This window comes from Oncorhynchus nerka, linkage group LG14 (genome assembly GCF_034236695.1).
Source record: "Oncorhynchus nerka isolate Pitt River linkage group LG14, Oner_Uvic_2.0, whole genome shotgun sequence".
Classification (NCBI taxonomy): Eukaryota; Metazoa; Chordata; class Actinopteri; order Salmoniformes; family Salmonidae; genus Oncorhynchus; species Oncorhynchus nerka.
Window position 1 is genome coordinate 74,968,680 of NC_088409.1, and position 21,118 is coordinate 74,989,797.

At 40.8% G+C, this 21,118-nt stretch overlaps 3 protein-coding genes across 6 annotated transcripts; all 3 read right to left on the reverse strand.

The window, feature by feature from the left end:
• Positions 1–2,341: 2,341 nt before the first annotated feature.
• foxg1c (forkhead box G1c) lies at positions 2,342–7,355 on the reverse strand. The gene has a single exon (XM_029681648.2). The coding sequence runs from the start codon at positions 4,688–4,690 to the stop codon at positions 3,410–3,412; it is 1,281 nt and encodes a 426-aa protein (XP_029537508.1). The 5' UTR covers positions 4,691–7,355; the 3' UTR covers positions 2,342–3,409.
• Positions 7,356–7,553: 198 nt separating this feature from the next.
• Positions 7,554–8,788, reverse strand: pglyrp5 (peptidoglycan recognition protein 5). Of its 3 annotated transcripts, none has more exons than XM_029681651.2 (4): positions 8,651–8,788; positions 8,274–8,466; positions 8,070–8,188; positions 7,554–7,981 (listed from the first exon to the last, which is right to left on the reverse strand). In XM_029681651.2, the coding sequence occupies exons 1-4, from the start codon at positions 8,667–8,669 to the stop codon at positions 7,809–7,811; spliced, it is 504 nt and encodes a 167-aa protein (XP_029537511.1). In that variant the 5' UTR covers positions 8,670–8,788; the 3' UTR covers positions 7,554–7,808. The 3 variants fall into 3 exon arrangements, with proteins under 3 accessions (XP_029537511.1, XP_029537510.1, XP_029537512.1); XM_029681650.2 differs by having other exon boundaries at positions 8,274–8,469; XM_029681652.2 differs by having other exon boundaries at positions 8,620–8,780.
• Positions 8,789–9,187: 399 nt separating this feature from the next.
• polr2i (RNA polymerase II subunit I) lies at positions 9,188–12,814 on the reverse strand. 2 transcript variants are annotated; one of them, XM_029681264.2, is made up of 6 exons: positions 12,647–12,814; positions 10,433–10,487; positions 10,195–10,268; positions 9,995–10,069; positions 9,772–9,823; positions 9,188–9,631 (listed from the first exon to the last, which is right to left on the reverse strand). In XM_029681264.2, exons 1-6 carry the CDS (start codon positions 12,706–12,708, stop codon positions 9,569–9,571), a joined length of 381 nt encoding a protein of 126 aa, XP_029537124.1. In that variant the 5' UTR covers positions 12,709–12,814; the 3' UTR covers positions 9,188–9,568. The 2 variants fall into 2 exon arrangements, with proteins under 2 accessions (XP_029537124.1, XP_064856497.1); XM_065000425.1 differs by lacking the exon at positions 12,647–12,814 and adding an exon at positions 12,495–12,599.
• Positions 12,815–21,118: the final 8,304 nt, after the last annotated feature.

Consider the following 21,118-nt stretch of genomic DNA (forward strand, 5'->3'; position numbering starts at 1 on the left):
ACCTTGGGAGGGCACATGCTAGGGGATAATCACACCCACAGTGTGCTGATTTGGGAGGCCCAAATTTGGGATTGATTTACAAAGCTTGACTATCATTATGAAACATACACCCTCTACCTGTCTCAGCCAAACAGCTTACATAGGCCCCTTTTCACTCACCCTCTTCCTTAATGGGGGAGCCTGTCATAAATCCCAGATTAATTCTTACAGAGAGGGTGGGATTACTTGGGATTACTGACTGTTAGCTGTCCATACACCCGTGTGTGTGTGTGTGTGTGTGTATTTGTATTTGTGTGCGGTCTAGGTACACAGTCTTGGTGAGCACAAGCTGCCCTTGAGTGCACAGACACATCTTGAGGCCTGCCTCAGTCCCTCTCCTCATGCTGATTTACTCTCTGCCCTGTGGTACTGTGAGTCTGCTGGCTGGGTGATTTAGAGGTGTGGGGTTATTATCAATGCCTGTCAGAGGATGGCTGTTATTTATTACTGAATTCACAGCAAACAGGATTGTATTACAGTTGCTCCAGGACACACAAAGCCCCATTCTGTACTAGCTTACTTGTTGATTCACTCTCTATCTTGCTCTAAGTGGTTATACCACAATTACTCATGTGCGTAATGAAAATGTTTTTATAATCTTTGTATCTAGATCCTAAGTTTGCCAACAGTGTTGGTGTAAGGTTACATGAAACATCCTAAGAGCAGTATCCTGGTCTAACCGCAGCCGACTGTGTTTGAGACTGGGCTGTCTAGGAAAGGTGGCTACAGTCCACATAAAGCCTCTTTTGTTTGATAGAGGCACACTTCCAGAAATCTGTCCTTATCTGTGTCCTCACACATCTATTTTTATTAAATTATATCTCGAATGAGCCCCAAGAAAGGTAAGGAAAAGTTCATCAGGCGGTGATGTCATGTGCAGGCGAAACAGTAGAAGTAGATCAATGAGATCAGCTAGGCTATGATGTCTATCTCTCTCTCCCTATACATCTCAGTCAAGGCTCTGCATGCCCTTTATCACACTGACACGTCTGTAGTTTCAGATTTGAACTTTTGATGATCTTAAAGTCCCAGTGCAGTCACAAAACGTGATTTCACCGTGTTTTATATTTATTTCCACAATATGAGGTAGGAATAATACTGTGAAATTGTGAAAATTATGATAATACTATTTTATTGTAAGAGCTGTTTGAAAAGACCACCTGAAATTTCAGCCTGTTCTGGTGGGATAGAGTTTTGACCTTCCATGGTGACATCACCATGTGGTAAATGAGTTAATAGAACAATAAGAAAGAGAGTTCAAAACCTTTCTGACACTAACAGATAGTTTTCATTTTTCTCTCCCCATTCCCAGACAGTCCCAGAAAAATTATTGCTTTGAGAAATTGCTCTTTGCTCAGAAGCTATTTTTTAAAATGATTTTTGACCATTTAAATTTAAAACAACCATAGTAAGGTACTTAATTGTTACCTAAATATTGAGATGAAAACAGCTGCATTGGAACTCTTTCAGATACAGCAGCATGGCTATTTGTGGTGGTAACAGTGGGTTTCATCAGCAGGTGCTAATGAAGTTTCTGTTTAAATATGACCATGAGTGAGCTCAGCTATTGAATGGACTGGGGGAATGTGTGTGTGTTCTGCGTGCATGTGTGAGTGCTATTTGGATGTAGCTGGATTCCTTCTGGACTCATTGACACTCTCTTCCTGCTCCTTAAGTATCACATAACCGGCTGTTCTGTTTTGAATGCATATGTAATACAACTCATCCCTTTTATATCACTATTTTTGTTTTTATTGCACACACATTATAAAATGGATCAAATTAATTACACGTATAGCCTACAGTATATGACATGCACAGAGTTCCCTGTAAACAAACATTTTCAGGCTTAAAAGGGAAAAAGATAGCTAGTGCAGATACAGTACAAATCATGCAAGACATACAGTCACCACCTCTGGGATGAATCATTTCTCAAAGCATATTTAGTATAGTTATTTTCTAAAATGTAAGAAGTGCATAACACAGCATTGTGTTCATATTGAGCATTAAGACAATTGAGATACATTTACAAACACAAATGGAGACAATCACTGCAGATTTCATTTTGAAGTAATAGGAGAGTGCAGACAGAGAAAACTCTTAGCCTATATATTTTTATGAGGAACTTTTACTCTTAATTCAGGAACATCAAAATAATTCTGGACTTTTGTCTGTAATGTATACATTATTTTAATAGCATCAGAGTAAACACTATATTTCCAATACTTTTTCAGACGACCAAAGATTTCGTTTTTAATTAAAGGGCAAACCGTTAATTACGCACAGCCTTCCTCAAGCAATATCAAATCAAATCAAACTTTATTTGTCACATGCGCTGAATACAAGTGTAGACTTTACCATGAAATGCTTACTTACAAGCCCTTAAACAACAGTGCAGTTCAAGAAGAGATAAGACAATATTTACCATGTAGACTCAAATAAAAAGTAATAATAAAAAGTAACACAATAAGAATAACAATAACGAGGCTATATACAATAAGATTGATAGAGGACATTTATGAAGACAATTGTTCTTTCAAGTTTGTTTTAAGATAATAACAGTGAATTGTTAAAACACATCCAGTTGTCAGAAGATATGTTATATTAATGGAAATATCTGGAGAGCACCTATGGAACACAGTCGGACAAGATATTTAAAAAAATTTTTTTAAATTTTCATGAAATGGTTAATGTTTCATGTAGCCCACATCCCTAAGAACTAGGCCTACGAATCGCAAAACGAAGTTATAACACCAATAACGAAAAAAACGAATACAAACTTCAGAGTGATGGTTTAGCCTGTGTGTAAAAGTAGCCTAAACGATGATGCAAAATCTTGCAATAACAACCTCGACCATGATAATTACCTTCACAGATACCAAATAGTTTGTTGTTTTCACGACATTATTCCTCATTATGAAACTCTTACTTCATGCGCAATAATTAAAATACAGCATCATTTTCTCATCTCTCTTCATCTTGTGATGTATAGTTAGTGGTCTATTAAAATACAAAATAAAATACTAACGAAAGAAATATATTTGTTTTAATGATCTGAACGCACCACAAATATTGACCATTAATTATTCGTGAAATAATACAACATTATTATAGTCTGTTGAACTGAAAACAATTTTAATGGTGAATGGCGTTTTTTTGTTGTTGATACGTTTAGATTAAATTGCAAATTAAAGCGTGAGTGGCAATTATTTAAAAAAATATTAAATAATTGTTTTCTGTCCAAAGACAGATATGCCTATTTGGGAAATAGCAAACTCACATAAATTGTTTGAATACATTTCGCAGCATTGGTAGACATTAGAAAGATTTAATTAATAAAGAGAAACTGACGTTTTTAATTTAAATATGGTCATTTCCCTGCATCCCAAGAAAGATTGGTGTTGAGGGAGCTCATGGGGCTGATTGAGGGAAAATAATTAGGGAACTCCGCACACAAACTCCCCAAGCAATCCGATGGCCCATTTTTTCCGGAGTAAATGGGTCCGGCTGGAGATGCCTTGGTTGGGGGGTACTCATCCTGGCACCATGTATTGAATGTCGCCGGGTGGGGTACCTGGTGATGCGAGTAAAAATAACTAGCTTGTCGGTTGAGCAAGTTAAAGGAACAAGGGTTAGGGAGAGACAAAGTGCATGGCAACGATGAAGAGGCGAATGTTGTGGCTGCGCTCATTTGGTGATGACGACGGTATTGCGCGCCTGCACCCATGCCAAAATACGATGACTCCTGGTTTGTTTGGAAGAGTCGGTCTGCTCCAGCATTTATGGCACTCATGTGGTGTGACCGTTGAGAAAGAATCGAGGTGGCATAGTTGGAGTGATTGGGCCCTACACATGACCCCATGCCCGGGTGTGAGTTCGCAGGAGGTTGAAGGTTTAGAAACGATGGCACCGGCCAATAAAAGGACCCAGTGAACGCCAGCCCAGCGGCAGTGGTGGAGGTCAAACGGGCACCCCGTTTTATTGCCAGCTTTGTCTGGGTGCCCGCCGTGGAACGGCGCCGGAGTTTACCAGTTGTGCCACCTATGAACACGTCCTCGCTTGAAGGGTCAAGCATCCAGTAGTTGCCTTTGCCTGGGTCATCATAATGGCGAGGTACTTTGACGAAGCACTTGTTCAAACTCAGGTTATGCCGGATTGAATTCTGCCATCCTTGTCTATTTTCTTGATAGTAAGGGAAGTTGCCCATGATGAACTCGTAAATGCCGTTGAGGGTAAGCCTTCGCTCCGGGCTCTGGCGAATAGCCATCATTATCAATGCGTTATAGCTGAAAGGAGGTTTCTCCGGTTTAGCTTTTCCCTCTACTCCTCCAGATGTCTTCACCTCTCCCACTCCATCGGTATCTTCTCCGTCTTCCCTTTCTCCATTTCTGGAGAGTCGTTTGTCTTCTTGGACTGCGTATTCTTTATGACAATTCTTGTCTCCATGAAAATCATATGTTCCATCTTGAGCACAAACTTCTTTAGGCCTAGTAGATGGCCCCGAAGAAATGTGTTTTCTGGAAACATGCCCATCCAGCACGGCACCGTCATCACTCATCACTCCCTCTCGTCGAAACAGCAGGCTGCTGATGCTGAATGAAGACTTGTGGAAAAATCTGACAGGAGCTTTCAAATCCTCCATGTTCACCATCACCCACTTCCCGCGGCGTCTGGCAGTCTGAAGAGAAGGAACGTCTAAATCCACGAAATAATACGCACGTCGTCTTGGGGTGCCAAAGACAAAATGCGCCACTCGTGCTTAAACTCCTGCTCAACAATCCTGATCCAAATATGCATAGTCACACAAGCCGTATACTACAAACTTTGCGATTAGTTTAGTGCGCTGCCAATTTCACTGACTGGCAGATGAACTCCCAGGTTCAATTATAACACTTCCCGAGGAGCGTGAAACTCAAACCTCTCACCTGCGTTTCGCCCTCTGGGAACGCCTCTCTCCACTCCTTTCCGTCTGTTTACACAATAACCTGGCAAACAGTTCATCAAAGCCAAATTAGGTAAAGGTGTGTAAGTAATTTAGGAGTAGGTATACTCGTAAAGTAAGTAAACAAGCGGAGAACTTAAACGAGACATAGTTGCGGGGCAGATTGTGTAGCCTAGACGTCTGGCTGGAGAGCATGCAGCTTCCTGCACAACAGTTGACAGGTATGATGTGTTGCAACATCAAGGCACACAGTATGAAGCAGCATTTATGTTTCACCATCTCTATCTTCTCAATTTGATATGGGGTCCCCTTTAATACTCCATCATGCAATACAAGTGTTCACTTGTTTGGAAATACGCATAGCTTACAATGTTGAAACATCTACAGCTTTTCTACCTTTGATTTGAGAAGCCATTTCAAATAAACCCAAAAGCTTAAACTCATTCAGGACAAAATAGCAAGTTAGGACAAGATATTTTGGCCACACAAAATGGAAATCCCATCCAGTTATGTCAATAGTTTGTACTTGTTCAGCAGCATATTTTTATTTACTCAGTGTAAGTTAGCCTTACACCCTTCTCTGTTCTTATTTCCTAGAACACCTTATAGCAGCACACTCGTAGAAAAAGGAACATAATGGTATGTGGACAATTTTATGTGAATACCCAAATAAATCATGTTTAGCCTAATCTAAACAGACGCATTTTACAACCTTAATATTTTGCCTCTACAATTACACTGAATGGGTGGCGATTTACAACAGATTCCTGAAGCCGCTTGCACATCAATTGCCAAATCAGACAAACTGTACATTGCCCACGTACAGTGAGGGAAAAAAGTATTTGATCCCCTGCTGATTTTGTACATTTGCCCACTGACAAAGAAATTATCAGTCTATAATTTTAATGGTAGGTTTATCTACCATTAACCCTAATCCAGAAAAATGCTTGTCAAAAATGTTATAAATGGATTTGCATTTTAATGAGGGAAATAAGTATTTGACCCCTCTGCAAAACATGACTTAGTACTTGGTGGCAAAACCCTTGTTGGCAATCACAGAGGTCAGATGTTTCTTGTAGTTGGCCACCAGGTTTGCACACATCTCAGGAGGGATTTTGTCCCACTCCTCTTTGCAGATCTTCTCCAAGTCATTAAAGTTGCGAGGCTGACGTTTGGCAACTCGAACCGTCAGCTTCCTCCACAGATTTTCTTTTGGATTAAGGTCTGGAGACTGGCTAGGCCACTCCAGGACCTTAATGTGCTTCTTCTTGAGCCACTCCTTTGATGCCTTGGCCGTGTGTTTTGGGTCATTTTCATGCTGGAATACTCATCCACGACCCATTTTCATGCCCTGGCTGAGGGAAGGAGGTTCTCGCCCAAGATTTGACTGTACATGGCCCCGTCCATCGTCCCTTTGATGCAGTGAAGTTGTCCTGTCCGCTTAGCAGAAAAACACCCCCAAAGCATGTTTCCACCTCCATGTTTGACGGTGGGGATGGTGTTCTTGGGGTCATAGGCAGCATTCCTCCTCCTCCAAACATGGCGAGTTGAGTTGATGCCAAAGAGCTCCATTTGGTCTCATCTGACCACAACACTATCACTCAGTTGTCCTCTGAATCATTCAGATGTTAATTGGCAAACTTCAGACGGGCATGTATATGTGCTTTCTTGAGCAGGGGGACCTTGCGGGCCCTGGAGGATTTCAGTCCTTCACGGCGTAGTGTGTTACCAATTGTTTTCTTGGTGACTATGGTCCCAGCTGCCTTGAGATCATTGACAAGATCCTCCCGTGTAGTTCTGGGCTGATTCCTGACCGTTCCCATGATCATTGCAACTCCACGAGGTGAGATCTTGCATGGAGCCCCAGGCCGAGGGAGATTGACAGTTATTTTGTGTTTCTTCCATTTGCGAATAATCGCACCAACTGTTGTCACCTTCTCACCAAGCTGCTTGGCAATGGTCTTGTAGCCCATTCCACCCTTGTGTAGGTCTACAATCTTGTCCCTGACATCCTTGGAGAGCTCTTTGGTCTTGTCCTTGGTGGAGAGTTTGGAATCTGATTGATTGATTGCTTCTGTGGACAGGTGTCTTTTATACAGGTAACAAACTGAGATTAGGAGCACTTTAAGAGTGTGCTCCTAATCTCAGCTCGTTACCTGTATAAAAGACACCTGGGAGCCAGAAATCTTTCTGATTGAGAGGGGGTCAAATACTTATTTCCCTCATTAAAATGCAAATCATTTTTTACATGCTTTTTTCTGGATTTTTTTGTTGTTATTCTGTCTTTCACCATTCCAATAAACCTACCATTAAAATTATAGACGGATCATTTCTTTGTCAGTGGGAATATGTACAAAATCAGCAGGGGATCAAATACCCCCCCCCCCCCCCCCCTCCCCACTGTATGTCCTCTACAAAACACAGATATATAAAGTGGTCTAATGGTCCACTACACAGCTGATTCAAATAATCAAAGCTTGATGGTGTTGGTCATTTGAATCAGCTGTGTAGTGCTAGGGCAAAAACAAAACGTGCACCCAGGGGGCCCCAGGACTGGGTTTGGGAAACCCCATTATCAAATCAAATTTTATTGGTCACATACAAGTGTTTAGCAGATGTTATTGCGGGTGTAGTGAAATGCTTGTGAAAAAAATAGTATGCATTTTAGGCCATGGCTACGATAAAGCGTCATTGCCCCATCTAGTGGTTTAAAAACACACAAGGAAGTCCCAAAATGTTAAGTGTGCTGTTCAGGGTATTCTCTTTCACCACAGACTCACTTTCTCTGTCGAACCAGTAGCAATTGAGCCTGTGGAAGAGGTTATGTTTAGGGAAATTTTAGATGTTTTAGTGCAGCATATAGTCTCTCCCCAGGACATTCAGTGTCCCCCAAGTCTCTATGCCCAAGCAGGGTAAATCCAGGTTGCAAATGCCCCTGGGAAACCCCACACTGCAGGAGCTGTTTAACAGATGACAAGGCTGCTGGACTGGGGCTCTCATCTGAAACAGAGAAGCGGAACCTATTGGCACCAATGCCTTACACACTGTAATGACTTGGAGATGAAAAGTCCAATATTGTGTTTCTTACTGTTGAAGTTGCCCATGAAGGCAATGCCCAAAGAGTCACGGTTATTGTCCTTGGTATGTGCACCCACAACACCCCAGCCTCGGCCCTCATACACTGTGCAATCTCCCCCAATAAGAAAGCTGCAAATGCAAGAAAAGTTATTTCCATTTAGTATTATCCTGACACAATGAATGATAGAAAACACCAGGAAAGGAGGTCACTCACTTGTATCCAATGTCATCAAAGTTCCTATCCTGCATATGCATTGTCTGTATGTCGATGAGCTGGTCCATACATTCTCGGATGCCCCTGCAGTGCAACAGTGCAGTGTGATGTATGACAACTCTTTGAGCAGGATACTTGAGGGTCTCCCGGCATCGAGGGGCTACTGCTCCCCACTGTTCCCGAGTAACCACCTCTACTGAAATGCATGCATATGGTTAACAAACCACAGTAAATCTGTGGTGTTCCATATCCAAACTATAGACCTAACAATTCACTTTCGTTTACCCATTCATAACAAAGTATCATACCTAGACCTCAAAGCATTATCAGAAAACTTAACCATTACCTGTCGATAGAACTCATAGGTACTTCCTTACCAGTGACTCTTAAATCCATGTATTATATTATCCAGACTTGCTTTTGATTTAGTCGCTAGAGGCCATTTAAAAGAGGAAGTTTCGTTGACGTTCCTTAGAGTAAGTTGTTAAAACATATTGTTAAAGGGGGTGTGGACTGTTTCTCCAGCGGGTTATTACATGTTTTGCGTACTTTCCTTTCACGTGCATGACAATCACATTAGTCATGCGTTTCTCAATGACACCAACTCTCAGTGGGTCTGAAAACAACTGAAAAATACACACATTGGGAAATACACTGCAGTGGCCAAACAGGTAGGCCTAGAAAAAAAAGAGAAGTCGAAGCCACACCACTAAAGAGGAACATTTCATATGCCCAGTTATAAAACACAATACTTTTTTTAACCATCTCTATTTCAGCTCTTTTGGGATGGCAAGTATTGCAACAGAGATTGGTTCACGGGATTGTGTAACCACGGTCATTCAGGAAATATGTAATATAATACAACAGTGGCATTCACAGTTTTAGAGAAGTCTTTTTGAAAGAAATCAGAAGCATTTAACAACATTTTTATTTTTTATTTTATTTCTCCCAGTTCAAAAAAATATATAATAAGACAAATACCTGAAAAAAGTACTAGAGCTAATACATTATTAACACAATGTCCCAACAGTTAGGTGTTCCTCCACAACAAGGTAATACATGGGATTTAAGTGGTCCATACAAATCTTAGCAGTTCCATGACGTACACTCCAACAAGATGATGAAGAACTAACACAAAAAGTTAGTATTCCTGTAAATAAAGTTTCTGATTTGGCTGAGTATTTTAGACCCACATAACGATCAGTCATTCTGATTTAAGCCACAGTGAACCAGTGAGACACAGTAGCCTGTTGGGTGACATCAGACGCTGTGGATGCATACATCTGACCTCTTCTTCACTCCGTCCAGCGGTGTCCACAGTGAGGGGCCGTGCAGACATAGTACAGCCTCATGGCATCCTACATAGAAAATAAAGCAGTTACCTTCATATACACCACATATTAATGTATCCATATGGCTCAGTGGACTCTAGTATTTCTATATTTGGCTAACTCTTTGGGGACAGAGAATGTTCAATGATGAAAAAATAGCAACGCACCTCAGCCTTCATACTGTGGGACTGGAAAAACACTGCCTCCTTGTGACCGCACCTGAAAAGAGAGAAAAGAGATCAATGTTAGATTTATTTGGAAGTTATTTTGAATTGATAGAGATGTTTGTGAATCGAAAAAGTATGGAAAAATTGCCTGATTTCAGAGAGCTAAAGGAGGAAGATAGAGAGAGTGTTTGTTCGAGTGTGTGTGAGTGTTGGCCACTCTCACTTTGGGCAGGGGTGATCCTCTGTCCGGGGTAGCGTTGGATCCTGAGACACATCTGCAATTATCTGCGTCAGCTCACTGAGGAGAGAAGAGAGAGAGAGAAGAGAAAGGGGTGAAAAAGATAAGACAAATTACTTAATTTCCCATGACAGATGTATATTTCAGTGTCTGAGAATAAGTGGTGGAAAATAGGGATCACTTACTCAACTTCATGGGTGATCTTGTTGACATAGATGCAGCTGTTGTCTGCTTCTTGTTGATAGTCACAGTTCCTGCACTGTTGAGATACACAGAGGAGTCAAAAATGGTTACTACATTCATGCATTTACTTGTTTCAACAATTGAAAGCTCAAACACTTCCCAACCAATAAAGGTAGTGCATGAAACTAGCTAACTGCTGTAAGCCATTTGGAGTGGGTATATGAATGTCACCACACTTACTGCATAGAGCAGGATTCGATTCTCCTTGTCTTCTTTGGGATACAACATGTTGTTGCTAAAACAGAATGAAACAATTTTGTTATAACATTCTAGCTTGTGTTAAGATAATGGTCATAATGACAACCCAGAGATAGCGCTAGTGGGGACACCTATCTAGGATAGCTAAACAGGTGCATTATGATTGTCTGATTAGGATGTCGTGACAGGTAACACCTGAGTAAAGGATTATGCTTGCATCTCATCTAACTCTCTGACGAGAGATATTCACATATTAACATGGGGTCAGAGAAATTAACCCAAAGCCAAGCGCTACGAAAAAGAGGATAAGGTATGAGGACATTTAAGACATTTACATTTAAGTCATTTAGCAGACGCTCTTATCCAGAGCGACTTACAAATTGGTGCGTTCACCTTAAGACATCCGCCCGTTTATCGCTGTCGGATAAACGCAAACAAGTGAATCAAATGAGTGAAGATGGAGAGCCTGCAATGTCTCTCAGTCAAATTCCATTGCCTAGCGACATGGACAAGAAAGGCGATTTGTATCAAAACTGGTTATTTTTCCACGGTCAGTGGGAGAAATATGAAATCGCTACGGGCTTAGACAAAAAAAGACCCGCATCAGAGTAGCAACACTGCTTAGTATAGGCTGGACACCTGAAATGTTGTAATAATGCTTTTTTCTGATAACTAGCTCTGTGCATCTCCCAGCTGCTTTCCGTAGTTTTGAAGTATTCACAAAAAAACAGGCCTTATTTAGGTCATTTTTCACCCTGCCAGCTCCTATTTGTTCTATTGAGCACCGTGGCACCAACTCGCCTTCCAAATGTTCTATTCCCAGCTTAATGTTGTACTTCACAATGCCTGCTTTGCTATTGTTGGCAATGAGACCTGCCCACGTTGCTGGTAGTTAACATGTAATTAACAACAAATTACTAATGGAACTCTGAGGTCTTCCCATTGTTTACTATAGGGAAATAGGTATATCTGTCTATTTGGCCAAATATATGACAATGTATATATTTAGATTTTTTTCAATTTGGAACCATTTTAAAACATGAGAATCTCCTCTGTCTAATTGTGTAAGGCTGGGCAGCTTACTCTGTTGTCATCAAACGCTAGCCTCGAAATACCATTTGCCCTTGGAACGCTGCGCTCCCCCCATTGTTTTCCTATGGAGAGGCATGCTGGTCTATTTCGGAAAATATCTCGCAATGTGTATATTTAGATTTGTTTCAAATCGGGCACAATTTTAATCAGGATAATCTCTTCTTTCTAATTGCATAAGGTTGAACAGCGTACTCTGCTGTCATCGATCGCTAGACCAGAAATAGTCAAAAGTTGCAATTTTTCCCTACTTCCACGTTATGCAGGCATAAATACACTTGTCACTATCGAGGTTTACTAATTTACTATTCGAGGATTAGGATTACGAATTATAAGCGTCACACCAGTCAAAACAAACTGTGTGTATGTTTGATTCCATTCATTTGCTATGGGATTGCGCTAGTGTTCCAGTTTAGCCAACGTTCTGTCATTTTTCAGCCTTGGGTGTATTTTGACTCGTTCTATTTTCCAGCCTACTTGGAAGAGTGCCCATATGCTTCAGCGTCACCTAGATCTGGTGGAAGAGGCCAGAAAATGTTCAAAGAAAAACCTTGACGTTTTACAATGACATTTTGAACTCACTCGTAATGTGAATGATGAAATATATATATTTTTAAAACACGAACAAACTGAAGCAGAGACGTCTGGTCTATGTTGTGAGACTGAGTCAATTGTCTAGATTCATGTGATATCAGGTCAATGAGAGACGAAATGATCACAGACTTGTGATTGACCGTAAAGATAACATTGACCGTAATTGATTGACCGCAAAGACCACAACTTACAACAACGTCTATGCAGAGCAAGCACAATTCTTTACTGAGGTATTACAGGTCACGACATCCTAATCAGATACTCATTATGCACCCGTTTATCTATCCTAGATACTACAGGTGCCCCACTATCTCTGGGTTGGCATTATACCCATTATTTTCATATATAACACGTTAATTACCTCGCGCACTTCATACACTTTTAGACTATCCTGGTGCCGTCAGAGAGAATAAGGATTGCGACTCAATTTCATAGCTACTAGTCTTTAGCTAGCTAGCTACAGTGACGTTATGCACTTTGTAAGTGAACTTCTTTATAACCATCTGCTCTTACCATTCTTGACAAAATCGAATCCCAACGAATCCGGGTTCATATGTACCACCCTCTATATCCATTTGAAATGGTTTACAAATAAAAATCAACGAAATAATGAACAACTCAGAATTTCTGGCTAGCTAGCAACGTTGTCTCCCGCTTCCACGATGAAAACAAGACGCACGCGCACAAAATGTTAGAGAATTCGATGGCAGTTTATTAGTTGCAGCGCCAACTGCTGTGGAGGACTAAATGACACCCAACACGCGTGTGTCATTCCGTGTTTATTATTATCAGAATGTAAAAAATGCGTTGTTGTTAACCGATAAAATACATTATCAATTTAATTACACCACTGAGTTGAACACAAGTAAATTGGCACTAAATAAATACATATCAGGACACCCTCTTAGTATGCAATGAAGTTATTATGCCAAAAGAAACCCAACAAACACAGTGTCATTGTCTTCAGTAGCAAAAATGTCATGTCTTGTAGGTCCCCACAGATTAACCCAAACCTGGTCTCCTTCAGTGAGCTCAATCACACTACCAATGCTGACTACCTGGCAACACTTGTCTGGCAGGCTGGTGTGGTATGCTGAGACAACCCGCTGGCCATTCTTTAAGATACTACACTGGGCGCGGCCGTAGGTGGACATATGCAATGTGAAGTGGTACAAGCCAGCCAGTGGGCAGTTGAATTTTCCTGTATGAGTACTATAGCCGCCTCCCTCATTGACCAGGACGTTGGCAAACTTCAGGATACTGCTGTGAGTTGGGTAGCTGTCACAAATGTTTAGTTTGGCTGTGAAGGCTACAATCTTTCCTAGAATGGAAGAATGAACATAGAGAGGGAGAGAGAGAGATCAGTCCAGGCCTAGGGCATTTGATACATGCTCAAAGATTTGCTAATAAGATGTGTACAAATTCTTCCTTTTCACAGAAATTATGAAAATATAGATGCCATAAGATATATGTGAAAAGCACATATTGTGTCAACTTTACAACAGTATACAAAAGAGTTAGAAGGCCTACTTGGTTTGGGACTCTCTGGGCCACCCTCTGTTGAATCAGGATTGGTGGGTTCGGGTTCTGTGTTCCAGAATACAATAGAGTTGTTTAGCTCTGTTTTACTGTAAGGATTTGTCAGTGACATTCATCATATGTCATTTACAAGTGCATTGGACTATTGCATACATACAGAGATCTAGAATCTATTGTAAAAAATATACACAGTGCCTTCAGAAAGTATTCAGACCCCTTGACTTTTTTGATATTTTGTTACATTACAGCCATATTCTAAAATGTATATATAAAATAAAATCCTCACCAATCTACACACAATACCCCATAATGATAAAGTGAAAACAGTTTTATTTGTATTTTTTATAATTTATAAAAATTATAAATACCTTATTTACATAAGTATTCAGACACTTTGCTATGAGACTCAAAATTGAGCTCAAGTGCATCCATTTTCCATCGATCATCCTTGATATGTTTCTACAACTTGATTGGAGTCTACCTGTGGTATATTCAATAGATTGGACATGATTTGGAAAGGCGCACACCTGTATATATAAGGTCTCACAGTTGACAGTGCATATCGGAGCAAAGAACAAGCCATGAGGTCGAAGGAATTGTCCATAGAGCTCAGAGACAGGATTGTGTTGAGGCACAGATCTGGGGAAGAGTACCAAAAGATTTCTGCAGCATTGAAGGTCCCAAAGAACACGGTGGCCATCATCATTCTTAAATGGCGTTTGGAACCCCCAATACTCTTCCTAGAGCTGTCCGCCTGGCCAAACTGAGCAATCTGGGGAAAAGGGCCTTGGTCAGGGAGGTGACCAAGAACCTGATGGTCACTCTGTGGAGATGGGAGAACCTTTCAGAAGGACCACCATCTCTACAGCACTTCACCAATCAGGCCTTTATAGTAGAGTGGCTAGACGGAAGTCACTCCTAGGTAAAAGGCACATGACAGCCCGCTTGGAATGTGCAAAAAGGCACATAAAGAAACAAACCATGAGAAACAAGATTAACTGGTTTGATGAAACCAGGCTTGAACTCTTTGGCCTGAATGCCAAGCGTCATGTCTGGAGGAAACCTGACACCATCCCTACGTTGAAGCATGGTGGTGGCAGCATCATGCTGTAGGGATGTTTTTCAGCGGCAGGGAGTGGGAGACTAGTCAAGATTGTGGTAAAGATTAACGGAGCAAAGTACTGAAAGATCCTTGATGAAAACCTGCTCCAGAGTGCTAAAGACAACAACCTTAAGCACACAGCCAAGACAACGCAAGAGTGGCTTTGGGACATGTCTCTGAATGTCCTTGAGTGGCCCAGCCAGAGCCCGGACTTGAACCTGATTGAACATCTCTGGAGAGACCTGAAAATAGCTGCGCAGCAACTCTCAGCATCCAACCTGACAGCTTGAGAGGATCTGCAGAGAAGAATGGGAGAAACTCCCCAAATATAGGTGTGCAAAGCTTGTAGCATCATACCCAAGAACACTCTAGGATGTAATTGCTGCCAAAGGTGCTTCAACAAAGTGCTGAGTAAAGGGTCTGAATACTTATGTAAATGTGGCATTTCTGTTGATTTGAATAAATTAGCAAACATTTCTAAAAAAACTGTTTTTGCTTTGTCATTATGGGGTATTGTGTGTAGATTGATTAGGAAAAAAACACAAAAAAATAGAATACGGCTGTAACCTAACAAAATGTGTTAAAAGTCAAGGAATCTGAATACTTTCTGAAGGCACTGTATATGCATTTCACATCATAGGCCTCTTAAAATATAACTATGTAGGTGAACAGGATACATGACATTTACAAAGATTATTTGCCAAACCAACCTGTATTTAATTAGAAATAGGTATTTAGGTCACTATTGTGTGAATGTTATTACCAGGCTTAAGGTTTCCATTATTGTCTCCACAGCCAGGTTCAACATCCATGACTATGTACAACTACAGCTGATGAGTTTACTTCTGTAGAAATGGAGTATAGGCATATTGCATGTGAATTAAATATGACTAACTTTTGTTAAAAATATATGAATGTACATTTGGAAATCTATTTTGAATGTATACAACAATAGTTCGTTTTACCTGTGAACGTCTTGCAGAGGTGATGTTCCAAATATTCGGACTGGTTTGACTACTTGGCTGCTTGCAGACAGACATGTAAAGGCGGTGCTCGTTTCCCAGGTGTGCAAGATGTAAGCAAAATGAAAGCTAGTATAAAACTACAAAGCTTTGAGATGATTCGCGTAACTTCCATATTGAGTAGAGGAGAATGTGCTGTGTTTGGGAACTGGACAGTTGTAACAACATTATGCAATCACAACGAGTAAAATAAACAGGATTTGAACTTTTGAAAAATGGTTTATCGTCAAGCAGGTGGAGCACAACGTCATCACCAACATTCTTGATGTACTTTTCAGCACTCTAATAACAATAACAGAATTGTTGTAACATGCTGACCACTCTGCTCGCTTCATGTGCGCAAGCGTTGCAAAATAAATGTACACATACAAGTTATTCAATCATTGCACCCACACTGATCGCGCACATCAACAAGCATCTGCGTAGCCAGGTGCTAAAATATAACTTTGTTCAAATTGTGACCCTTGATGCGCTGCAAGTCCCGCTTCTCCCATATCCTCATTGGTTTTTAGGAACATGATTGATTGAAAAGATGAACTAGGGTCCACACTCCAGTCGGTAGTGGTAATGCATCTACCTTTAAGTTGGTTGCCAACCTCCATATGAAGTCCAAAGAAGAAGAGGCGTGAAGGAGGAGAGATGACTTGAAACACATTTTTGCCCTTTTATCTGTGGATTAATTGTCGTAGTAGAGGACCATGTGCATTTCAGCTAAAATAACAACCCAATGTTTATATCCCAGGACAAATTAGCAAGCAACAGCAATTGGTTCAGAGTTCGTTTTGATATTTCAACCTGCATGGCCTGATCACGTCTGGTCTGGGTGGACAAAATCGACATGCGCACGCGGAGGAGCGGTCTGGTCAGTATGTTAGTGAGGGAGATAAGTCTAGTTGACATTCAGAAAAGGTGTTAGGTCATTTGATGCAGGGATGAAAATGAGATTAGGTTGACATTATACATATTTCTGATAAAAATGTACAATCAATGGCCTTGTCAAAAGTCCAGACCTCAATCCAATTGAGAATCTGTGGTATGTAAAGAAGTGCTATTTCTTATGCAGGTGACCAGCCTACTGCTATTACATTTATATAACTCACAGTAAAGCCTGTGGGGTCCCCTACAGGATAGCTCCCACATTACACACTAACTGCCAAACCAGCGCACACACATAATCTCCTTTCTAGCTGAACATTGTGTGCCCTAAGAGGATTCTACGATGACGGACAGACAACTGAGCCAATGGCGGAAGACTACAGACTACACCCCAGCCTGAACCAATCCAAAGATCCGATCTTCTAGAATCAACCTACTTTCTGTTCCACTTATAAGGATTGTGTAAATTGTTAACGGTCTCTTTTCCTGCTGTTCTGTGCGAGCTAACGGAAGAGCCGTAATTACGCTGTACCAGATATCTTTACTCTGAATAAACTGTCGCTTGTCGTAGAATTTACCACTTTGTCTGAATCGATCCTTGACCGGCTCACCCTTCTACATATCTAATTATCAACAGGTATGATTTAAAGATTGCTGTACACCAGGGGAACCCATCTAACTTGAAGGAGCTGGAGCAGTTTAGCCTTGAATAATGGGCACAAATCCCAGTGGCTAGATATGCCAACCTTATAGAGACATACCCCAAGAGACTTGCAGCTGTAATTGCTGCAAAAGGTGGCTCTACAAAGTATTGACTTGTGGGAGGGGGGTAGTTATGCATGCTCAAGTTTTCAGTTTTTTTGTCTTATGTCTAGTTTGTTTCACAATTAAACATAGTTTGCATCTTAAAAGTGGTAGGCATGTTGTGTAAATGATCCATTTTAATTCCAACATTAGCACAATGTTTTTATGCACTAATAGCACAAACTTATGGCAAAAACATTGTGCTTATTTGTACATATAGTACATACTTAATGAGAGTCTTGGATGCCTGTCTGCATACCCTTCTGTTTTGTTCATCTGCTTCTTCTTATCATTAAACTTACTTTCTGCACCTGCTTCCTGACTCCCAGCATATACGTTACACCACTCAATCTCTAAAACAGATTTGATTCATTTGAACCACTTCCTTTGAACTGTACAATCATAGTGCTTCATAAGCACTAGTCTATACATAATATTGGCTTGCAGTTAAACTTATTTACAGAATAAAAAAACACTTTAACTGAACGCTAACCTGCACTTCACAATTCCAGACTCTTTAACAATGCACAGTCTATTTTCTGAGACTATATCAGATCATTTTACCAGCATTGCGCCGTGTGGTAAAATAGCTTCTAATTTGACTTTATATATACTTGTGATGCCTTTGACACTCATAGCTGTTTTCTCTCATTGACTCCCATGCATTATTTTTCCTGCGTGAACATGCTTGTTTGCGCACATATAAAAAAGGCTCCCGTGTGATTTGGGCTTTACCCATAGTGAATCAGTCAGTCACAGTACACTGCCTGACTCTTTCCCTTGGCCCTAAGCCTTCAATTTGTCTATATGTGAAAGGTGTAAGCAATATGGTGTAAGCTCCACCACTTTCCTGATTATACCTATCCAGACCCTTAAGAAAAATATAAGGGTTAAGTCAGGGCCAAGGAGGAGGGGTAGGGAGTGAATTTGGACCAGCAAATAATGAGTATGTGCCATCTAAGTGTTTCACTACCAATCATGTGGTAGTCAGTATAGTCAATTCCATCATCCAATTGAGTACATTTTTGAATTTAGTAAAAGGTGTTGTAAATTACACAACCACAAAGCAAGTGATTGCAAAAACTATTTTTTATTTTATTCTGTTAATAAAGGGGCAGAGTTAATCAGATGGAAGCCATGCTCCTGGTAAGTAGGCTGCTATGCCAGAGTTCTATCACTATTACTATCTATTGGGACATATGCAATGCTGGACTTGGGTTGAGGCTCACCGCAGCTGAGTACAGGCACCTCAGATGTACTACTGCATGAGCTCCTGTTCCTCTTATAGTATATTAGCTCAAAAGTATTGTGGAGTTCCTGCAACTAAATGTTAACAGTACCAGCACCCAAAATGAGCATCAGCACCTATTTTAGTCCAAATCAAGCACTGCACCTAGGTCCACGATTCGATTCTTGCTGAATCCCAAATGAGTCTCTTCCCTCACCCATCCATCTGTGCATTCACCCCCAACTCTGCCTTATGCACAAGTATCCCAAAACAGAGAAGCATCTAAGTAAGAAAAAAATTCAACCACAAAAGTATTTTTTAAAATTCTTCCATTTCACCTGTCTTGATGTGGTTTGATCATTTTGTTGTTTGTTTCATTGCAGTGGCAGAAAATGGCAGAGCACTAGGGTCCACCTACCTACCATCTCCTAAAGGCTACTCTTGTTCCTATAGATGTGAAGGAGCTCTCTCATTCTTTCTCTATCTACTCCCCCACTTATCTCCATATAATAAATCCTCTTCAGTTTCTTTATGTGCTTTATGAATGAATTTCATTATTAGGATCCAAAATAATCTGAGAGTATTGTTTAATTGCATAAACATCTACATGCTGTATGACAGATCTACAAGTTGTACGATGAATCTGAAAAGCAGCAGATAGGGCAGTTGGAAGAGCCAGGAGGACACAATGGTAGATGGCATGCATACATGTAGCATGTCAATATGTAATGAGACCAGGACAACAAGGGGTGTCTCCATGACACTACAATTATTATAATCTACCCAATTAATATTGTTTTATCAATATTACATGTGTAGGCCTAATATCAAAGTTAGTCTGCAATCAGGGTTAGGCCTAGTAGAATTTAATATTTATATTAACCATTATTTAAACAGGGAGTCACATTGAGATACAAATATTTTACAAGAGAGCCCTGTATACATTTACAAATAAAACCCAGTACATAGATTAAACACAACAGCCCTACATACAGTGGGGCAAAAAAGTATTTGGTCAGCCACCAATTGTGCAAGTTCTCCCACTTAAAAAGATGAGAGAGGCCTGTAATTTTCATCATAGGTACACTTCAACCATGACAGACAAAATGAGGGAAAAAAATCCAGAAAATCACATTGTAGGATTTTTAATGAATTTATTTGCAAATTATGGTGGAAAATAAGTATTTGGTCAATAACAAAAGTTTATCTCAATACTTTGTTATATACCCTTTGTTGGCAATGACAGAGGTCAAACGTTTTCTGTAAGTTTTCACACACTGTTGCTGGTATTTTGGCCCATTCCTCCATGCAGATCTCCTCTAGAGCAGTAATATTTTGGGGCTGTTGCTGGGCAACACGGACTTTCAACTCCCTCCAAAGATTTTCTATGAGGTTGAGATCTGGAGACTGGCTAGGCCACTCCAGGACCTTGAAATGCTTCTTACGAAGCCACTCCTTCGTTGCCCGGGCGGTGTGTTTGGGAACATTGTCATGCTGAAAGACCCAGCCACGTTTCATCTTCAATGGCCTTGCTGATGGAAGGAGGTTTTCACTCAAAATCTCATGATACATGGCCCCCTTCATTCTTTCCTTTACACGGATCAGTCGTCCTGGTCCCTTTGCAGAAAAACAGCCCCAAAGCATGATGTTTACACTCCCATGCTTCACAGTAGGTATGGTGTTCTTTGGATGCAACTCAGCATTCTTTGTCCTCCAAACATGACGAGTTGAGTTTTTACCAAAAAGTTATATTTTGGTTTCATCTGACCATATGACATTCTCCCAATCTTCTTATGGATCATCCAAATGAGGCGAGGGTCGTCACTCTAAAGAGGCCCTTGAAGAGGGCAATGACTATCGTGGAGTTGGGTCCACGTCCCACGCCAGAGCCGCCACCGCGGCCAGATGCCCACCCAGACGATCCCCTATAGGTTTAGGTTTTGCGGCCGGAGTCCGAACCTTAGTGGGGTACTGTCACACTCTGACCATGATTTGCGTTGTTTGTTTCTATGTTTTGTTTGATCAGGGTGTGATATGAGTGGGCATTCTATGTTGTATGTCTAGTTTGTCTATTTCTATGTGTTTTGGCCTGATATGGTTCTCAATCAGTGGCAGGTGTTTGTCGTTGTCTCTGATTCGGAACCATATTTAGGTAGCCTGTTTTGTATTGTGGTTGGTGGGTTATTGTCTATGTTATGTTGCACGTTAGCAGTCACGTTCGTCTAGTTAGTTAGTTAGTTAACTTCATGTTTTTTAAAAATCTTTCATTAAAATCATGCATTCACACCACGCTGCGCTTTGGTCTACTCAATACGACGATCGTGACAGCTTGTTTATTCCCGACTTCCCAGTTGTCTTGAACTCACTGAAGTCAAGTTATTGCAGTTCCGAGTTAACAGATGTTTTGAGTGAGG

Coding starts and splice junctions, on each gene's coding strand:
- polr2i (XM_029681264.2), bottom strand. CDS start 12,708: ATGGATATAGAGGGTGGTACATATGAACCCGGATTCGTTGGGATTCGA. Junction 10,269..10,432: donor ATCGAATCCTGCTCTATGCA/GTAAGTGTGGTG, acceptor GTATCTCAACAG/TGCAGGAACTGTGACTATCA. Junction 10,070..10,194: donor AAGATCACCCATGAAGTTGA/GTAAGTGATCCC, acceptor TTCTCTCCTCAG/TGAGCTGACGCAGATAATTG.
- foxg1c (XM_029681648.2), bottom strand. CDS start 4,690: ATGGTGAACATGGAGGATTTGAAAGCTCCTGTCAGATTTTTCCACAAG.
- pglyrp5 (XM_029681650.2), bottom strand. Junction 8,189..8,273: donor TTTGATGACATTGGATACAA/GTGAGTGACCTC, acceptor TTGCATTTGCAG/CTTTCTTATTGGGGGAGATT. Junction 7,982..8,069: donor CTTCATGGGCAACTTCAACA/GTAAGAAACACA, acceptor TCTCTGTTTCAG/ATGAGAGCCCCAGTCCAGCA.